The sequence below is a fragment of the Lissotriton vulgaris genome, chromosome 5 (assembly GCF_964263255.1).
Source record: "Lissotriton vulgaris chromosome 5, aLisVul1.2, whole genome shotgun sequence".
Classification (NCBI taxonomy): domain Eukaryota; kingdom Metazoa; phylum Chordata; class Amphibia; order Caudata; family Salamandridae; genus Lissotriton; species Lissotriton vulgaris.
In genome coordinates, this window is record NC_141693.1 from 734,835,039 (window position 1) to 734,854,224 (window position 19,186).

Genomic DNA, 19,186 nt, shown 5'->3' on the forward strand with positions numbered 1-19,186 from the left:
GCGGGAGGCACCCCATGGGGCGTGGTGTGCCCAGCGAACAGCCCCGTGTGAACGGGGTGGCTACAATTAGGGATAAGGTTCCATGAGTTCCGCGAGTCCCCCTCCACGGGATCTAGCAGTCGCACCGCCTCCAGGATGACTGTACTCAGTAGGGCACAATAAAACACACCCAGGAGTCCCGGGACAGGACCCAGTTCCACCTATCGCGCTCCCAGGGAGCATGTACCAGCAACGAACCCAATGAATCCGCGCCAACTCACATGAAGTTTGAGGTGGCGGACTTATGACATCCTAGTACCCCCACTAGACCACCAGTTAGTCATTGTCACTTAGCTGTTCGGACGTATCTTCATGTCTGGGCGATCTTCTCCTGGACCCCGCCCCGCCGATGTGTTTGGCGAACTTGAGCGCCGACTTTGCGTCCGTGAAAAAGTGGGTGGTGTTGTCATGCAGTACCTTCAACCTTGCAGGGTACAGCAGAGAGTAAGGCACGCCTGCCTGCAGCAGTAGTCTCTTCGCCGGAAGGAACTCCTTGCGAGCCGCTTGCACCAGGGGGGTGAAGTCCGGATAAAAGGAAATGTTATTACCTTTATGGGTGATTCTGCCCTTCTCCCTCGCCAGGCGCAAGATCAAGTCTCTGTCCTGGTAGTTGATCAGTTTTGCGAGGATTGGCCGAGGTGTAGCACCTGGCGGTGGTTTCTTCCCTAGCGATCGATGCGCTCTCTCGACCGTGAAGACTGGGGATAGGTGCGGGTCGAAGAGTTCATGCAAAAGGTCCGCCACATAGGTCTCCATTTTGTCGATATTTGTAGTTTCCGGAATTCCCGTTATGCGTATATTGGATCTTCGGGAACGTGCTTCCAAATCATCCGACTTGGCTCGCAGTACATCTAACTCTCGTTCCAGAGAAGTAATATGCTTCTTGGCTTGCTGCTGGAATTCACAGCATTCAGTCTGCCTGTTTTCTAAGCAGTCAAGCCGAGTCTCATGTACGTCCACCTTGGTCTTCACGGATTCCAATTGCGCAGACATGGTGTCGAGTTTAGTATCGATACTTTTCAGGCTGGATCTTACCTCCATGATTAGCGCCCCAAAGTCAATATCGGCCGGCAGCCCTTGAGACGACGCCATGTCGCCACTCGATTCTGCAGCAGGGTTCCTCGGAGTGCGCTTGTTATCAAAGCTGATCTTGGATTGTTTGGCTTCGTTCTTCCCCATCGTGGCTGCCGGTCATTAACAAAGGGCGGTTCAGAAACGCAGGGATCCCCTGTGCAGTGTAGAGGCGTCAACCCGTGTGAGGCAGGGGTTGCGTAGGTAGTCCCGGGGAGCCCGGATCCACAGCCCGGAGTCCAGGCCCTAGTGGCGTGAGCGCTCTCCGCACGCGATGCCAGCAGCGTGCCAGGCAGGCCCAAGATGGCGGGCTGAGTGCTTGGGGTATGGTAATGGCGCCGAGACCCAAAATGCGGCAGGGCAGGTGACCAAGTTATATTCTCAGGGCTGGAGCCCAACAGTCTTGTGGCTGGACAGGCAGCACGCCTATGGTCTCAGCAGTTAGTATGCACCCCTTCCAGGTGGAGCAGGTAGGGCATCGAGGACGCCAGCAGGGGCCCCTCCGCGCGTAGCGCTTCTCGCTGCACTCCGGCCGCCACCGCCAGCGGTCACAGCAGGGTAGGAACATGCGCTCACCAGGATTCCGCAGGTTTGGCCGTTCCACGTCTTCTCCACTAAGGCGGCAGGTCCGGGCTCCGCTCCGCAGGCGAATCCGCCGCCAGGCAAGGGATCTAGCCCCCGATCGCCTCCAATCCGCCCACAGTTCTCCCGATCGGTTCAGGGCTCAGTAGGGGTCCGCTAGGGAACGTCTGAAGTCGCGGCGCCGCCGCCAAGTTTTCGCGCCCACGATCTCCGGTCTGCTAGGGGCCTCCAAAGCCTCGGGCTGCAGTGCGTCGCGCCGCCCAGGGATGTGCACTTCCGCCCAGTGCCAGGACGGGCTGTCCAGTCGGCGGAGTCTTGAAGGGCTCCGGTTTCGGGATCGCCGCTGCAGTGCGTCTCAGATTCACACTCCGGATTTATGGAGGTGTCCTCTGCCAAACCCCGAGGGAGCGGGGGCCCGCAGGCGCCAGGAGCAGGATCACAAAAGGATTAATTGGTGTAGCCGGCGGAGCTCACTCAACGAGCGGCCATCTCGCAGCTCGGCTTAGCCACGCCCCCCGCTCTCTGGTAACCTTAGGTGTGCGAATTCTATGTCTTCAGGAGCCATGCTGCTAGGCTGAGGCTCTCTGGTTCTGGGTGTAGTACCTCTCCGTTTTGCATGGACAGTAAGTCTTTTCTTTTCCCGAACTTGTGGGGTGCAACCTGTGCCATCTCCATTATCTGTGAGTACCACGTCTGCCTGGCCCATTGAGGTGCCACCAGTATCAGAGTCATGTTGCTGGTCCTGCACTTGTTGAGTACTCTGTGTATCAAAGGTATCGGGGGGAAAAGCGTAAGCAAATGTCTTCGACCAGTCTATCCATAGGGCATTCCCCAGGGAATCCTCCCCTGTTGGCCTGGATGCCAAGCTTTGGCATTTTGCATTCTGGTGTGTTGCAAATAGGTCTATTGTTGGTGTCCCCCACCTTCTGATTAGCTTTTGCGTTTCCTGTCCATTTAGCTCCCACTCGATGCCGATGTCTGTCTGCTGAGCCAGTCTGCTTCCACATTGTCTTTCCCTGGTAGGTGTATGGCTAGCAGGTCTATATTTAGAGGGATAGCCCATATCCATATCTCCTGCGCTAGGTTCGAAGGTGGCGGAGATTGGGTTCCTCCCTGTATGTTGATGTAGAACATCGTTGTTGTGTTGTCCGTCTGGATCAACACCCTCTGGTTGTACAGTTTCGTCTGGAAGGCTTTCAGGGCGAGGAACACGGTCTTCAGTTCTAGGTAGTTGATGTGTTTGACCGCATCCGCTGGAGTCCACAGACCCCTCACCCTGAGCTTGCTCATGTGTGCTCCCAATCCTTTCTGGGTTGCGTCTGTGGTGATGGTCACTGTTGGGGTCGGTGGTGTTAGAGGCTTCCCTTTTGTTATGTTCTCCAAGTTCTACCACAACATTTCTTCCTGCACTGCGTGCGTTACAACCACTAGATCTTCCCAACTACCTGTAGCTTGTGACCATTGTTCTTGCAGCCATTCTTGGAATAGTCTCATGTGGAGGCGTACGTTTGGTACCAAATGTATGCATGAGGCCATCATCCCCATGACCTTGCTCGCTGTCCTCACGGTCAGAGCTCGCCCCTTCTGGTATAGGCGAGTCTCCTTCATTAGCGCCTGCGTCCTTTTGTCGCTGGAGAACACCTTGCTCTGTATGGTGTTGATTTGTGCTCCCAGGAAGATTTTTACTTGCTCTGGTTCCATAGAGGATTTCCCCATTGAATGGAGAATCCCAGGTCCATCAGAGTGTTTGTCACGCGCTGGGCATGTTACTTGCATGTCTTGTGAGAACTTGCCTTTATTAGTCAGTCGTCTAGGTAAGGGTATACATGGATCCCTTCCCTTCTTAGGTGCGCTGCCACTGCTGCGAGGCACTTTGTGAACACCCTTGGTGCGGATTTTAGGCCGAACGCTAGGGCTGTGAATTGGTAGTGATGCTGGTTGATGGGAAATCTGAGCAGGCGTGCATTTGTGACTCCTGTTCATTGGTATGTGCAGGTAGGCGTCCTTTAGGTCTATGGTGACCATGAAGTCTCTGAATCCTATTTGTGGAATGACCTCCTGGAGAGACGTCATTTTGAACTTTTTTGTCTTTATGTATTTGTTTAGGAACCTGAGGTCCAGGATGGGCCTTAGTGTTTCATCCACCTTTGGTACTAGGAAGTATGTGGAGTACACCGCCTTGTTCCTTTCCTGGTGGGGTACTGGTTCGATGGCCTCCTTTTGGAGCAGTTCCTCTGCTTCCTTTTGAAGCAGTTACGAGTTCCTTTCCTGACTGCGTCCTCTTTTTTGGTTTTCTGTTTGGTGGAGTCCTTTCTAGTTCTATACAGTATCCGAACTGTATGATGTTCAGGATCCACTTGTCTGTTGCTATCTTCTTCCACTCTCTGAAGAAGTGACTTAGCCTGCCTCCTACTGGTGTTACATGTTCTATGATCTTTTGTCTGTGTAACCCATTTTTTGTTCTCTTGTGCTCCACCCTGGGAGGTCTTGTGCGGGTGGGTACATGCTGTGTGACGGCGTCACTTAGAGGTGGCTTGGTGGCCTCCTCTTTTGTTCTGACCACATCCGTTTCCTCTCCCGCGAAAGGATTGGCCTCTTTGCTGGTTGTGCCAGTTTAGTTTTTGGTGTCCCTGTTGTGCCTGGTTGTCTCCCTGGCCGGACTGCTGGAAGGTCTGGTGCGACGTTCCTGGCTGGTTTCCCCCTCTGCCGTTCGGTCTCCGTGACGGGTTACCTCTTTTCACCCCTCTGAATTGCAGGGCTCCCATGGACCTTGCAGTGTCGTTCTCTTTTTTAAGCTGGGTGAGTTTGTCATCGACCAGTGCTCCAAAAAGTGTCTCTATTAAAAGGGGTGCTAAGAATGTCGTGCTGAACCTCCGGTTTGAAGCCTGAGATTCTGAGCCAGGCTTGCCTTCTTTCAGTGATCCCCAGCATCATCAGCCTGCTGGATGTGTCTGCTCCATCCAAGGCAGTCTTAAGGCAAGTGTTCGCCACATTTTTCCCCTCTTCCACGAGGTGCGATGACCTCTGCTGGTACTCCTCTGGGAGGTTCTTCACCAGCTGCCCAATCTGGTCCAGGATTTGCTACTGGTGCCTATTTACTAGGGCGTTTGAATTTGCCATGCGCCAATGCAATGCTGCATTCCTTTCAATCTTTCTCCCCGTCAGGTCCATCCTCCTGCTTTCCTTGTCTGGTGGTGGCCCGATGTCGGCACATTTGCCCTTTTCCTTGCAGTCGCAGTGATAATGGAGTCTGCTAGGACTGTCCCCTTGATGTAGGGAGGGGATCTTTTGTGGAGTGTTTGTATTTTTTCTCGGTTTTGGGCGTAACAGACCTGTTCCTTGAATGCCTCCTTCCCCTGAGCCATGACACTCTCTAGCATTGGGAGATACTGGCTCCTGTCTGTGTGGGGAGTAGGGTCTCTAATAAAAAGTCAGATTTCTGCTTCTCCTCGTCCAGCTTGACCCCAAACGCCGTTGCTGCATTCTTCTCGACTATATTGTATGCCCGAATGTCGTCTGGCGGCGAAGGCCTCGAAGGGTACGTGTCTACGTCCTCTTCTGGGCTTTCGGTGTCGAGGTCCTGCCATTCCAGGTCCTGTGCCCACGAAGATGCCGACCCGAGGATCGTCCGCTGGTCGTCGTCACCCTCCTCCTCATAGTAGAACTCCTCATCCTCCTGGTGTTCTTGAGCTTCAGGGCTTTTCTGCGGCTCTTCGGCCTCGAAATCCTCCTCCTCTTCGACGATTACCGTCGGTGTTTTCGACGTAATCGTGAATTGTTTGAGCCTTTCGTCGAACTCCCTTTTCCTTTTTTAGGATGTTATCCATTTCGGCCTCGAGCCGTCTTTTCTTCCTTTCCAGTTAGGCGGCCTGTTCGGCGTCGGACTGTTCGGCTGGTCTTTTGGTTGTGTATTTCGACGTCGATGTCGAAATGGGCTTCGGGTCCTTTGTCGAAGTCAAGGCGATCTTCGGGGCCCTTTCTTTCGAAGTGGAACGTTCCTTCTCGGGGACGTGCTTCGACGACCATGGCTTTTCGTCGGTCTTCGCCGACTGGGAGTCCTTTTCGAAGGATCCGCTGGGCTCTTTGTCCTTGGATGCAGCTGCGGCCGTCGAGGTTTTCAGCGCCAGTGCTCCCTTCGAGGACTTTGACTCATTTTTACGAGAGTCTGAATCAGACTTTCGATGGTCTGTCGGGGGTTTAGGGGTCGACAACTCTCCTACCTCTTTAGAAGTTTTCTTATCTGTCTTTTCGACCGCGTAGTCGTCGTCTTCTCCGGCAACGTTATCTTCTTCGTCGGTCGATAGTCCCAGATCTCAAAGGAAAGGAGGTTGGCCCTTCCCCTGCATGGTGTAGTTGGCCCTTCTCTGTCATTCTCTGACGCGGAGGGTCTTCGGTGTGAAGGCAGAGCAAACGTTGCAATCCTTGATCTCGTGGTCAACCGGTAGGCAGAGGTTGCAAACCAGATGCTGGTCCTTCTGCGCGTACTTGTGGTGGCAGTTACGGCAGAATTTAAAAGGTGTGTTGTCCATTTCTTTCGTTCAGGGGGCCCCCTGAGTGCGCATTCTTCGTTCGACGTCGAAGTTTTCGAAGTTCTCCTTCTTTTTCGTCGCCCCGGCTTAAGTTTGTTATTCCTCGTCGTCTTCTCAGTCTTTTCCTCCAAATTCGACTCTTCTCTATTCTTTTCCAATCCAAAACTCTGGAGCCTCTCTGGAACGATCCAGACCCAACGGCGGAAAAAAGAATCTGAAGATGGCGCCCAAGGGTGGGAGCTTCCGCAGGAAGCATGCCGACGTCACGGAAGGTCACCAAAAGGTAAGACGTCGACGCCCACCTGTCCTACGGAAAAAAAAAAAAATACAAAGGAAAGACTACGATTCCGGACCCAAACACTAGACCGCGGAATAATGCACAGCATAGTGAAGCCAGAAAGATTCACGCTGCAAAACCTATGTATCCATCCAACGTTTAAAATCATATGCAATATCGAAACATGGCGTCTTCATTAATGGTGGGTGGAGTCAATTTATATAGGTGTCTGCCTGTAATTCAAATCTTCTCCCTCTAGCTTATGTATAAGGTGCAGTATGTGTACTGAAAGCTGTTCCAAAGCAATCAGTTTGGGAGGTGTTGTGCACATAAAGAGTGATGACTCTGGTTATATGCACCAAGTCGTAATCTATCCTCCACTCAACTATGATGTGTCTCAATTTTGCACCTCAAATATGATAATTCTCTTTTCTTGATCACAGAGAACCCGTCGTCCCGATTTCTGCTCGTGCAAGTTAATAACAGGGTATGCTGCTGTTAGGAAAAGTGTATTGATATCTTGCACATTTTTCGGGGTGCAAAACTGTAATCCATACAAGTAGATGCACAAGAACATGTCACAATATTGCATATTTGTGTATTTCAGAGTTGAGGATAACTATACATGGCATGTCCAATGAAAGCTACCTCATTGTGATGGTGGTAAAAAGTTACAATCAGTTCAAAGTTAGTGGGAGCTTTAGGAAAACAGGTGGAATAATGGCTTAACCTAAGATAAAAACTAGGGAAGTGGAAATATGCAGATCCTCTTCTAGCACAAGCCTGCATTGCAAAGTGAAAAAAATTACTCTGCACAGTCCATCTCTAGGAAAAATAAACACAATAGCTCAGATTCTTACCGCATGTGGCTTAGGAGCGCCATGCATCTTTATCATGTGGCTCTGGTGGTCCTTCTTCTTCATGAACTGCTGAGAACAGTGGGAACACTGAAAAGAGAGACCATTCCAGTTAGGGATTATACACGCTGCACCTGTAAACTCAATTAACGTAAACCATCCTACTGCGATGAGCATTCTACCTAGGTCAACAACATTCGGGCTTGCGCATGACTACTGGAATACCCCGAGACCACAGATTCTAGTGGACATAAAAGTTAATTGTGCCCTCTTCCTGATGGAAAGGGCACAATTAACTTTAAATAGGGCATAATGCCCATGACCACTGTTCCCTCTAGGCCGCGCGCACCTTCCCTGACGTCAGCGCGCACCACCTAGCGTGGAGCGCGCACACAGGACGTCGCTAGAGAGTCGCGCCGCCCGCCTCTTTAAAAAAGCGAGCGGCGTGAATATGAGTCACTTTTCCAGTGGTGGCGGTGGCGGAGTGGCCTGAGGAGTGCAGGTAAAGAGGCGGGGGGGGGGGGGCTGGTGGGGATTATGGCGCTTGCGGCTGTGTGGGAGCGTGGCAGACTGTGGCCTTTTGTTTAAATATTGCTGATAATCAGAGCCGCTAAACGGGCTCCGATTTACAGCAATACTTAAACAAAATGCCACAGTCTGCCCTGCGCTTTACTAACAAAATCGTAGACACTTTCCAAACACAGCGTGTACTTTAGCACACGCTGTGTTTAGAAAGTGTCCGCTTTTGTTAGTAAAGCGCAGGGCAGACTGTGGCATTTTGTTTAAGTATTGCTGTAAATCGGAGCCCGTGAAGGGGCTCTGATTATCAGCTATATTTAAACAAAAGGCCACAGCGGTTGGGGAAACGAGCGGAACAGAAGGCAAGAGGGCATAAAGGACAAAAACGAGTGGAACAGAGGGCATAAAGGCCCAAAAAACGAGCGGGACAGAGGGCATAAAGGCCCAAAAAACGAGCGGGACAGAGGGCATAAAGGCCCAAAAAACGAGCGGGACAGAGGGCATAATGGCCCAAAAAACGAGTGGGACAGAGGGCAGAAAGAGTGGGACAGAGGGCATAAAGGCACAAAAACGAGTGGGACAGAGGGCAGAAAGGCACAACAAGCATTTACAATGCAATGGTTTTGCCTTTGTTAAAGTTAGAGCTATTGGCATTGCTCTTGACATTTTTATTTATGTTTTTTTAACATAAATAAATGGCATTGTCATTTACAATGCCACTAGCTTTATCTCTCGCAAATGACACACACAAACACACACAGAGCCCCCCCACACACACACAACCCCCCCACACACAGCCACACAGAGCCCCCCACACACACAGCCACACAGAGCCCCCCCACACACACAGCCACACAGAGCCCCCACACACACACAGCCTCACAAAGCCCCCCACACACACAGCCACACAGCGCCCTCCACACACCCACACAGAGCCTTCCACACACCCACACAGCACAAGCAGGCAAACAGGGGCACACGGAGGCACAAGCAGGCAACAGGGGCACACGGAGGTACAAGCAGGCAACAGGGGCACACGGAGGCACAAGCAGGCAACAGGGTCACAAAAACAAGCACAAGCAGGCAAAAGAGTCACAAGCAGGAATTGTAATTTAGACGGGGCTGAAGTGGAGAACGGTCAGTAGGGAAGTAGTGCGGCTGGTGCAGTGGTACCAGGCCGAAAGGTGAGAGGGGCTGTCTGCACCCCAGTTTGGACAGTTTCCACTACCTAACAGGGATTGGTGGGAGGGGGGCGTACTTCTTGCTTGCTTTAGGGCTGTTACTTCGGGGACGCAGTGCACGCTCTTGCCTGCTGCCGCCGGGACACGACAACAGGCAGGGAGAGGACAGGCTGGGAGAGGGAAGGGAGGGGACAGGCTGGGAGAGGGCAGGCTGGGAGAGGGCAGGGAGGGGACAGGCTGGGAGAGGGCAGGTTGGGAGAGGGCAGGCTGGAAGTGGACAAGCTGGGAGAGGACAGGCTGGGAAAGGTCATGGAGGGGACAGGCTGAGGGAGGGCAGGCTGGAAGAGGACAGGCGAGATTTGCATAATAGAGTTTTTTCTTAAGTGTAGGGCTGGTACCAGTGCAGATTTTAGTTAGAGACACTCTTCATCAAACCAAGCTATATACATACTGCCTATAGGATCCAGCAGGCAATGCAAGAGCGGACTACTAACTGATACTAGCTTTGATGCTGGTCTCCGGAATGTAGCAAGTTTGACTGGAGCAGTTGGATCAATTTGGTCTTGTTGCAGTATGAGGTTGTCGCGCTCTTGCTTCCAGCAATTAATCAGGACTAAATTTGTTGGCAGAGCGACTGGCATGCCATGTGATGTTTTTCCTACTTGTTGACACGATTAAATTAGTTGAGCTGTAGATTCTAGCCACTTCTGTTCCCAAGCCGAGCTCCAAGCGCACATTTAAAGTAGCCATTAAAGGTCATTGTCACTTTCTAGCCACCTCATGATGGTCATGTCAGCGATGATATGCCAGGATTCACTGTACATAAATATGTAATCAATCAAGGTAGCTTTAACGCATGCTCTGAATGTATGACCAGGACAGTCTTATATAGTGCGACCATTCAGGCACCATAATTAGGGCCTATTTAGGAGAACTCTTAAAATTCTGCTGCGCTTGGAAGATCCTGTTTTGTGGACGTTCATATGGGGGAGGGGGGGGGGGGGGGGGTGGGGGGGGAAGAGACACCATATGGACTTTTGCTTGCGCAGCTCCACATGCAGCATAGCTGAGTCAGAGCTAGTATTCAAGTCACCACAGACACAAGGTGTGAGGTCTGAGGTTTTTGCTACAAAGGGGGAATAACATCTCGAAGCTCAACCTTTAATTTGGAGATACATCACTCCAGGTCATTGATGATAGTGCAGTAGTTCTTGATAGTATCAGGGGGACAATAGTCGTTAATAATATCAGTTGTACGCAGTTCACTATCTATTCTTACAAGCAGGATGTTTTAATTACCTTTGTGATGTTTTAATCTGTTAGAACAAGTATTTGTATAAACCCAGATTGCTAAACCACCATTCGGCCTTTCTTTGCCTTCTCTTGTGACGGTTGTGCAGAAAGTCAAATAACCATCAAAGACCACCTCGCTGACAGACCCAGTTTCCTGGAAGCAGCAAATATTGTGCACTTAAATGAAGACATCTCAATCCAGATCATCCAATTTAGCCCTGAGCTTCACTAAAGAGCAAAGAAAGCCCTGGAAGACCAGGCTTTGGATGCAGGACGCCAGCTGCCTTACCTGAAGAACAGGGTGCGGTACATCTGGTGCGCTTCATAGTGGTCCCCCTTCCCCACGCTAGCACGGAGTTTGCCCTCCACGCGTTGTACCCCTCCCTGGTTCCTAGCGCTGTTCTTTGAGCCCTTCTGCTCCGCCATCATTGCGGACATTATTGGCCCGACTGTAGGCTGGCGTTGCGGGGCCGCCGTCTTGCCGGCTTCCGTAGCGTTTCCCGATTGGCTACGGTGGCTCGTGAGGATGGGGCGGGCGTGTCACTTCCGAGAGGACAGTTCATTTTTCGTCGCGTCCGCTAGATTCGTCCAAGTAGGTTAACGTGGCGGCCATACCTGAATGGTGCCTTCTGGCCTTAAATAACGCAAATTGTTAGGCTGCCTCTTTTGAAAAGTGCTTTCAGATACCATTATGCCGTGACCTTCCTAGCAACAAAACCTCTTAGTAGGGCTATGTTTTCATTATAACTGTGACCAACACATTTCAGCATTATTACTACACTATCCGAACGCTTCTTGGTCAGATTTTTAATACATTGGGTTATTGATTGGGGGGGGGGGGGAGCCTCGGGACAGACTATGCAGGCTGCTTCCTGCTCTCTACTCCTCCTCCTCCTCCTCCCGATGACGCGGCGGAGGCTCGGCCGGCTGGGCCAATCCCAGCGCGGCCCTGGCTGGAGGCAGACAGCTGCTTCCCACAAACAGGAGACAGGAGACAGGAGCAGGAAGGCGGGTGCCCTCAATCCCGGACCAGATTCGGGGGCGTTGACGAGAAGAGGCTTTCGGCTGACGTAGCCAAAAGCCAAAAATTCTCGGGAACGCCCCCGAATCTGGTCCGAGATTGACGGACACAGCCTTCTCCCAATGGCTAGCCTCCATTTATGGAGCTAGCCAATGAGAGAGTGGGGACGGTCCAGTCCTCACACACACACATCATTAAGTTTTTTCTAGCCATGCGTACTTCATACGCATTGGCTAGTCAAAACCTAAAAACGAGTGGAACACAGGACAGAAAGGCACAAAAAACGAGTGGGACAGAGGGCAGAAAGGCACAAAAAACCAGTAGGACAGAGGGCAGAAAGGCACAAAAAACGAGTGGGACAGACTACAGAAAGGCACAAAAATGAGTGGAACACAGGACAGAAAGGCACAACAAGCATTGGAAATGCAATAGGTCTCGCAGCATTAGAGTTAGTGCTTTTAGAATTGTTTATGGGTTTTTTTGTAAATCTTTAGCATTTTTGTTTCCTGTAGCCAATGCTAAAGAATTAAAAAAAAAGCCATAAACATTTCTAAAAGCTCTAACTCAAATGCTCCGAGACCTATTGCACTGTGTGAGGGTGAGGGGTTGAGGGTGAGTGAGGGTGAGTGAGGGTGAGTGAGGGTGAGTGAGGGTGAGTGAGGGTGAGTGAGGGGTTGAGGGTGAGTGAGGGTGAGGGGTTGAGGGTGAGTGAGAGTGAGGGTGAGTGAGGGTGAGTGAGGGTGAGTGAGGGAGAGTGAGGGTGAGTGAGAGTGAGGGTGAGTGAGAGTGAGGGTGAGTGAGGGTGAGGGTGAGTGAGGGTGAGGGTGAGTGAGGGTGAGGGTGAGTGAGGGTGAGGGTGAGTGAGGGTGAGGGTGAGTGAGGGTGAGGGTGAGTGAGTGAGAGTGAGGGTGAGTGAGAGTGAGGGTGAGTGAGGGTGAGGGTGAGTGAGGGTGAGGGTGAGTGAGGGTGAGGGTGAGTGAGGGTGAGTGAGGGTGAGTGAGGGTGAGTGAGGGTGAGTGAGGGTGAGGGTGAGGGTGGGTGAGTGAGGGTGAGGGTGAGTGAGGGTGGGTGAGGGTGGGTGAGTGAGGGTGAGTGAGGGTGAGGGGTTGAGGGTGAGTGAGGGTGAGGGGTTGAGGGTGAGGGGTTGAGGGTGAGTGAGGGTGAGGGGTTGAGGGTGAGTGAGGGTGAGGGGTTGAGGGTGAGTGAGGGGGAGTGAGGAGTGAGAGTGAGGGTGAGTGAGGGGTTGAGGGTGAGTGAGGGTGAGGGTGAGGGGTTGAGGGTGAGTGAGGAGTTGAGGGTGAGTGAGGGTGAGTGAGGGTGAGGGTGAGTGAGGGTGGGTGAGGGTGAGTGAGGGTGAGTGAGGGTGAGTGAGGGTGAGTGAGGGTGGGTGAGTGAGTGTGAGGGTGAGTGAGGGTGAGTGAGTGTGAGGGTGAGTGAGGGGTTGAGGGTGAGTGAGGGGTTGAGGGTGAGTGAGGGTGAGGGGTTGAGGGTGATTGAGGGTGAGTGAGGGGTTGAGGGTGAGTGAGGGTGAGGGTGAGTTAGGGTGAGGGGTTGAGGGTGAGTTAGGGTGAGGGGTTGAGGGTGAGTGAGGGTGAGTGAGGGTGAGTGAGAGTGAGGGTGAGTGAGGGTGAGTGAGAGTGAGGGTGAGTGAGGGTGAGGGTGAGTGAGGGTGAGTGAGGGTGAGGGTGAGTGAGGGTGAGTGAGGGTGAGTGAGGGTGAGTGAGGGTGAGGGTGGGTGAGGGTGGGTGAGGGTGAGTGAGGGTGAGTGAGGGTGAGGGGTTGAGGGTGAGTGAGGGTGAGTGAGGGTGAGGGGTTGAGGGTGAGGGGTTGAGGGTGAGTGAGGGTGAGGGGTTGAGGGTGAGTGAGGGTGAGGGGTTGAGGGTGAGTGAGGGGGAGTGAGGGTGAGGGTGAGTGAGGGGTTGAGGGTGAGTGAGGGTGAGGGTGAGGGGTTGAGGGTGAGTGAGGAGTTGAGGGTGAGTGAGGGTGAGTGAGGGTGAGGGTGAGTGAGGGTGGGTGAGGGTGAGTGAGGGTGAGTGAGGGTGAGTGAGGGTGAGTGAGGGTGAGTGAGGGTGAGTGAGTGTGAGGGTGAGTGAGTGTGAGGGTGAGTGAGGGGTTGAGGGTGAGTGAGGGGTTGAGGGTGAGTGAGGGTGAGGGGTTGAGGGTGATTGAGGGTGAGTGAGGGGTTGAGGGTGAGTGAGGGTGAGGGTGAGTTAGGGTGAGGGGTTGAGGGTGAGTTAGGGTGAGGGGTTGAGGGTGAGTGAGGGTGAGTGAGGGTGAGTGAGAGTGAGGGTGAGTGAGGGTGAGTGTGAGTGAGGGTGAGTGAGGGTGAGGGTGAGTGAGGGTGAGTGAGGGTGAGTGAGGGTGAGTGAGGGTGAGTGAGGGTGAGTGAGGGTGAGTGAGGGTGAGTGAGGGTGAGTGAGGGTGAGTGAGGGTGAGGGTGAGTGAGGGTGGGTGAGGGTGAGTGAGGGTGAGTGAGGGTGAGTGAGGGTGAGGGGTTGAGGGTGAGTGAGGGTGAGTGAGGGTGAGGGGTTGAGGGTGAGGGGTTGAGGGTGAGTGAGGGTGAGGGGTTGAGGGTGAGTGAGGGTGAGGGGTTGAGGGTGAGTGAGGGGGAGTGAGGAGTGAGAGTGAGGGTGAGTGAGGGGTTGAGGGTGAGTGAGGGTGAGGGTGAGGGGTTGAGGGTGAGTGAGGAGTTGAGGGTGAGTGAGGGTGAGTGAGGGTGAGGGTGAGTGAGGGTGAGTGAGGGTGAGTGAGGGTGAGTGAGGGTGAGTGAGGGTGAGTGAGGGTGAGTGAGGGTGGGTGAGTGAGGGTGAGTGAGGGTGAGTGAGGGTGAGTGAGGGTGAGTGAGGGTGAGTGAGGGTGAGTGAGGGTGAGTGAGGGTGAGTGAGGGTGGGTGAGGGTGAGTGAGGGTGAGTGAGGGTGAGTGAGTGTGAGTGAGGGGTTGAGGGTGAGTGAGGGGTTGAGGGTGAGTGAGGGGTTGAGGGTGAGTGAGGGTGAGGGGTTGAGGGTGATTGAGGGTGAGTGAGGGGTTGAGGGTGAGTGAGGGTGAGTTAGGGTGAGGGGTTGAGGGTGAGTTAGGGTGAGGGGTTGAGGGTGAGTTAGGGTGAGTGAGGGTGAGGGGTTGAGGGTGAGTGAGGGTGAGTGAGGGTGAGTGAGAGTGAGGGTGAGTGAGGGTGAGTGAGGGTGAGGGTGAGTGAGGGTGAGTGAGGGTGAGTGAGGGTGAGTGAGGGTGAGTGAGGGTGAGTGAGGGTGGGTGAGGGTGGGTGAGGGTGAGTGAGGGTGGGTGAGGGTGAGTGAGGGTGAGTGAGGGTGAGTGAGGGGTTGAGGGTGAGTGAGGGTGAGTGAGGGTGAGGGGTTGAGGGTGAGGGGTTGAGGGTGAGTGAGGGTGAGGGGTTGAGGGTGAGTGAGGGTGAGGGGTTGAGGGTGAGTGAGGGGGAGTGAGGAGTGAGAGTGAGGGTGAGTGAGGGGTTGAGGGTGAGTGAGGGTGAGGGTGAGGGGTTGAGGGTGAGTGAGGAGTTGAGGGTGAGTGAGGGTGAGTGAGGGTGAGGGTGAGTGAGGGTGAGTGAGGGTGAGTGAGGGTGAGTGAGGGTGAGTGAGTGAGGGTGAGTGAGGGTGAGTGAGGGTGAGTGAGGGTGAGTGAGGGTGAGTGAGGGTGAGTGAGGGTGAGGGTGAGTGAGGGTGAGTGAGGGTGAGTGAGTGTGAGTGAGGGGTTGAGGGTGAGTGAGGGGTTGAGGGTGAGTGAGGGTGAGGGGTTGAGGGTGATTGAGGGTGAGTGAGGGGTTGAGGGTGAGTGAGGGTGAGTTAGGGTGAGGGGTTGAGGGTGAGTTAGGGTGAGGGGTTGAGGGTGAGTTAGGGTGAGTGAGGGTGAGGGGTTGAGGGTGAGTGAGGGTGAGGGGTTGAGGGTGAGTGAGGATGAGTGAGAGTGCAAGAAAGTTGCAGTTTGGCTTTGAAACGGATCTGAGAGGTGTCTGCGTGATAAATGAATGATGCATAGGAATGGACAGAATGGAAATGTGTTTCGAGGACGTGCTCGGGGTGTGCATACTGGAAGCAGGGTGATGGATTCGAGGCTATGAGCGAGGGTGATGCCGAGCTCACCTCAAGGAGAGGGGGAGGGGCCAGGGCAGAAAGTAGGGAGGGGCCTTGCATCTTCATAGCTGCTAAGGAGCTGCTCCTACTAGTACCAGCAGGAGGCAGTAGAGGGCGTGCTTCCACTACTTGCACCCAAAGGAGAAAAAAATCATATATCCCTGCGGCCGCTCCCTCAAACTGTTAAAACAAATTAGGATTTCATGCACCAGCACGCTGAATGTAAATGCGGACAAGCATGAGTGCCTATACTGTCTAACGGCACAATGAGCAAAAAACGATGGAATGGAATGATAGCTAAGCCAATGCCGGTGGTCATCATGATTAATTCATTTCACCCTCCATGTGTTTTCAGTTTTAAGTTATTCGCTCCAAGTAATACGGACGAACAGAAGAGGTCTTGTGCTCACCGTGGAATTAAAATTCGAGCCGCACCCGCCAGTGAGGCCCATGGAGATGAAATTGGTCTGAGTTTGCTTCTGTTCCTATGCGACTCCCCGCGTCATTTATGGCTGGACTGTGGGGCCGTATTTATATACGTTTGGTGCCTTTATCCAATCACGCGATCAGAAAAAAATAACAATGGGCCGCCGGAGAGCTACCCAGCGCAGTAGCAGCGGCCCCGATTCATTTAAGCTTTCTGTCATCACGTTCTTGTCCGAAGCGCCTGATACCAGCAGGGGGCAGTAGAGGCCGAGCTTCAGCCGTTGGCGGCCCAGAAGGAACAGGATGTTCTGCGCACTCGCCAAACAAGTGGAGGTTTAATGCAACTCTCAGACTGTCTCTGAAGGCAGTATCGGGACAACAACAGTGCACGTACCCTCTATGTGCAGCGTTTTTTTTACACAAGCTTCTATTTTATAAAAAAAAATACCATTTCAGGAAAGATAACGATGTTGTGGAATACCGCGTTCTGTTTAAAATATATATGTCACTGAAATATCTTCAACCTAATAACATCAGGAGTGAGACATATAGTGAAGAGAGTGAGGCGGGGGAAAGGAGGAAACACGGGGAATCGAGAGGGAAAGAAGAGATGGCGAGGCAGAGGGAAGGGGAGAGAATGAGGTGAAGTAAGAGGGATAGGGAGAGACAAAAGGAAGACAGACTGCAACAAACAAGACGGAGGGCATTGCTGTGGGGAGGGGGGGGAGGAGAAGTGCGACACGGCCGCAGCAGGGGGCGGAGCGGGGAGAGAAATGTAATTGACACGGCCGGCCGGTCGTGAAACTGAAAGCATGGCCGGCCGGCCGTGAAAGCCTTTGATGCGGCAGGGGGAAATGCGAGACGGCGGGAAGGGGGCGGAGCGGGTAAACAAAGACTGACATGCACGCGCCCGTGACTTTTAAGGTCAATGCGCATGCGCATAAGCTTAATGCGCATGCGCATTGACCTTAAAAGTCACGGGCACTGCAAGGAATCGCCACGATTCCTTGCAGTGTAGATAAAGAGTGGATAACTCGCAATACTCTCGCCTTGCTCGATGCGCATGCGCATCGACAGGCGAGACCTAAAAAACGAGTGGGACAGAGGGCATAAGGGCACTAAAAACGAGTGGAACAGAGGGCGTAAGGCAAAAAAAACGAGTGGAACAGAGGGCAGAAAGGCACAAAAAGCGAGGGGAAAAACGAGTAGAACACAAGGCAAAAGGGGCAGAAAAACGAGTGGCACAGAGGTCAGACGGGCACAAAAAACTAATGGCAAGGAGGCAGAATACAGAAATATAGGGGCAGCTAAGAACAGAAGGCAGAACGGGCAGAGAGGCACGGGGGCAGCGAGGGGAACAGAAGGGAAAACTGGGCAGAGACACCGGCAGCGAGGGGTACAGAAGGAAAGACCTGGCAGAAAGAGCATGGGGACAGCGAGGGGAACAGAGGGAAGAAAAAGGGCACTGATTTTTGTGCGGTCTGATTGCTCACTTTCCACAAGCCCGTGCGTACCAATAAATAATACACTGCTGTATGCATACATGTCCATGCCAATAGACCTAATTCAGGCTATCTCCCTCTTGAAATTGCCTCAGCTTCAAAAGGCATTTTTAGGAAGAAATTTAAGTTGTACAAATTGCTTGGGGGTCCCCGGCTTCCAAACAGGAATGGATGAGGCATTTCCGTTTTCTTTAATGCATGCCTAGCATTTCAGTAAACACACACTGCGCTGGTCAGCCTCTCCTAAAATCGGGTGCTATGCTACGTCGGGGAAGTCTGTGAGGTTAACATTAAAATAAAGCAACCTACTTTGCTTTAACTTTGTACTTTTTTCTGTAATGGCTTCCTGCACAACTGTTCATGGCGTGCTTATCCAATTTGCAAACTGCCCTTAAGACCCTTATTGTGGAGCTGTATGTGTGAAAATGCTCCATCTTTTCACTTTTTAAAGTAAACGTTTTGAGTGCCATTTGGCACCGCAGACACGCGCGATTTGGTTCCTGGCGCCCATAGCCATGGTTGCAGCGCACAGAGGAAAAAAATTAGGGGGAACATTGCCCATGACCCAATTTTGCCATACCCCAACCCACTGCAATGAAATGCTATAGATGGGAGAAGAGTAGTGCGCCAAATGCTTTGATGGCTTACTGATTGCAGCAATTCAGATATGAACCTTCTTGTCTTGCAACCTGCAATTACAAACCAACTACCTAAATGTTTGCTCTTGTATGATGGTCTTAAAATATTGAAAATGAGCTCACGATTAGCTGCCCAAATAATGAAGTTAAATCATTAAACTATCATACAAGTAGTATCATAATTAATATGAGCCTCTCTGTCATTCCCCAGAGTCTGGTTAAAGCCAATAGAAAACAAAATAAGCATTCTGTTTTTGAAATTGTTAATTTGCAACCCAGAGATTGTCATTTTTGCTTGCACACAACCTGCCTTTGACGTGTATGTCACAAAATGTTCAAGTGGAACTATAGTTGTTTTATAAGTATAGACCCCGCACCTGTGAGGGGCTGAATTAAAAAGTCCTGTGAATGTCAAAGTTGAAGAGAAGTGTGAATGTGCTATAGTCTAGGAAGCTTCACATATCCCATGCTACTGTGATCCTTAACCCGACTCAGCTAAAGAACTTCCACCAGGGATAAACAATATTGATTCTCATGTGGGGACCCATGCCAGAATGTCATGATATCTATGTGAGAAACAATGTACATACTAAGGAACTAGAATGGAATATTTAACAACCAGCAATCATCCAGAAAATCTGCACAAAGACCCTGCAGTTACTTAGTGTTACGGGGAATGTGTGAGTGCTACCTCACGGGAGGGTAGCACTAAACAAATGATTTTAAAAAACTAGCTGTGCTGAGAAAAAGATTCTGGATGGTCTTTCCAGCTACTATCTTGCCACACTACATGAAAGTTTAACATGATCAAAGCATAAAAACCTGTTGAGCTTATGCACATTTTTTACTGAAGATGCGTCTTCTGCTGAAAAAGTGTTTTTCAAGTGATGGACGTTATCCAGAGCTTTTACGTTTATTTATTGGACCTTTTCTCATTGATATACTATAGATTGCTTAGGATAGAGTAACAGCAGGTGAAATCCCTCCAAAAAGGAACCAGTCAGAGAACAGGAAAAGTGTTAGGATTCATATACTGAAGGAGGTGAATAGCAATATACTTCTACAATGACTTCTTTCAATACCACACAATGTTTCATTTTATCTGCCGTCTCAATTTTAAGGATATTGATTAAAAAATCTAGATAAAAAGGAAATTTCAATATGT

The 19,186-nt window shown here is 51.8% G+C and overlaps 1 protein-coding gene across 2 annotated transcripts in view; it reads right to left on the reverse strand.

The window, feature by feature from the left end:
- ZBTB48 (zinc finger and BTB domain containing 48) overlaps positions 1-19,186 on the reverse strand; it is a 157,158-nt gene that overhangs the window by 90,272 nt on the left and 47,700 nt on the right. For both annotated transcript variants that reach the window (XM_086922169.1, XM_086922170.1), the window contains one exon: positions 7,359-7,445. In XM_086922169.1, the coding sequence (XP_086778295.1) occupies positions 7,359-7,445 (87 nt within the window). The remainder of the gene's footprint in view (positions 1-7,358; positions 7,446-19,186) is intronic.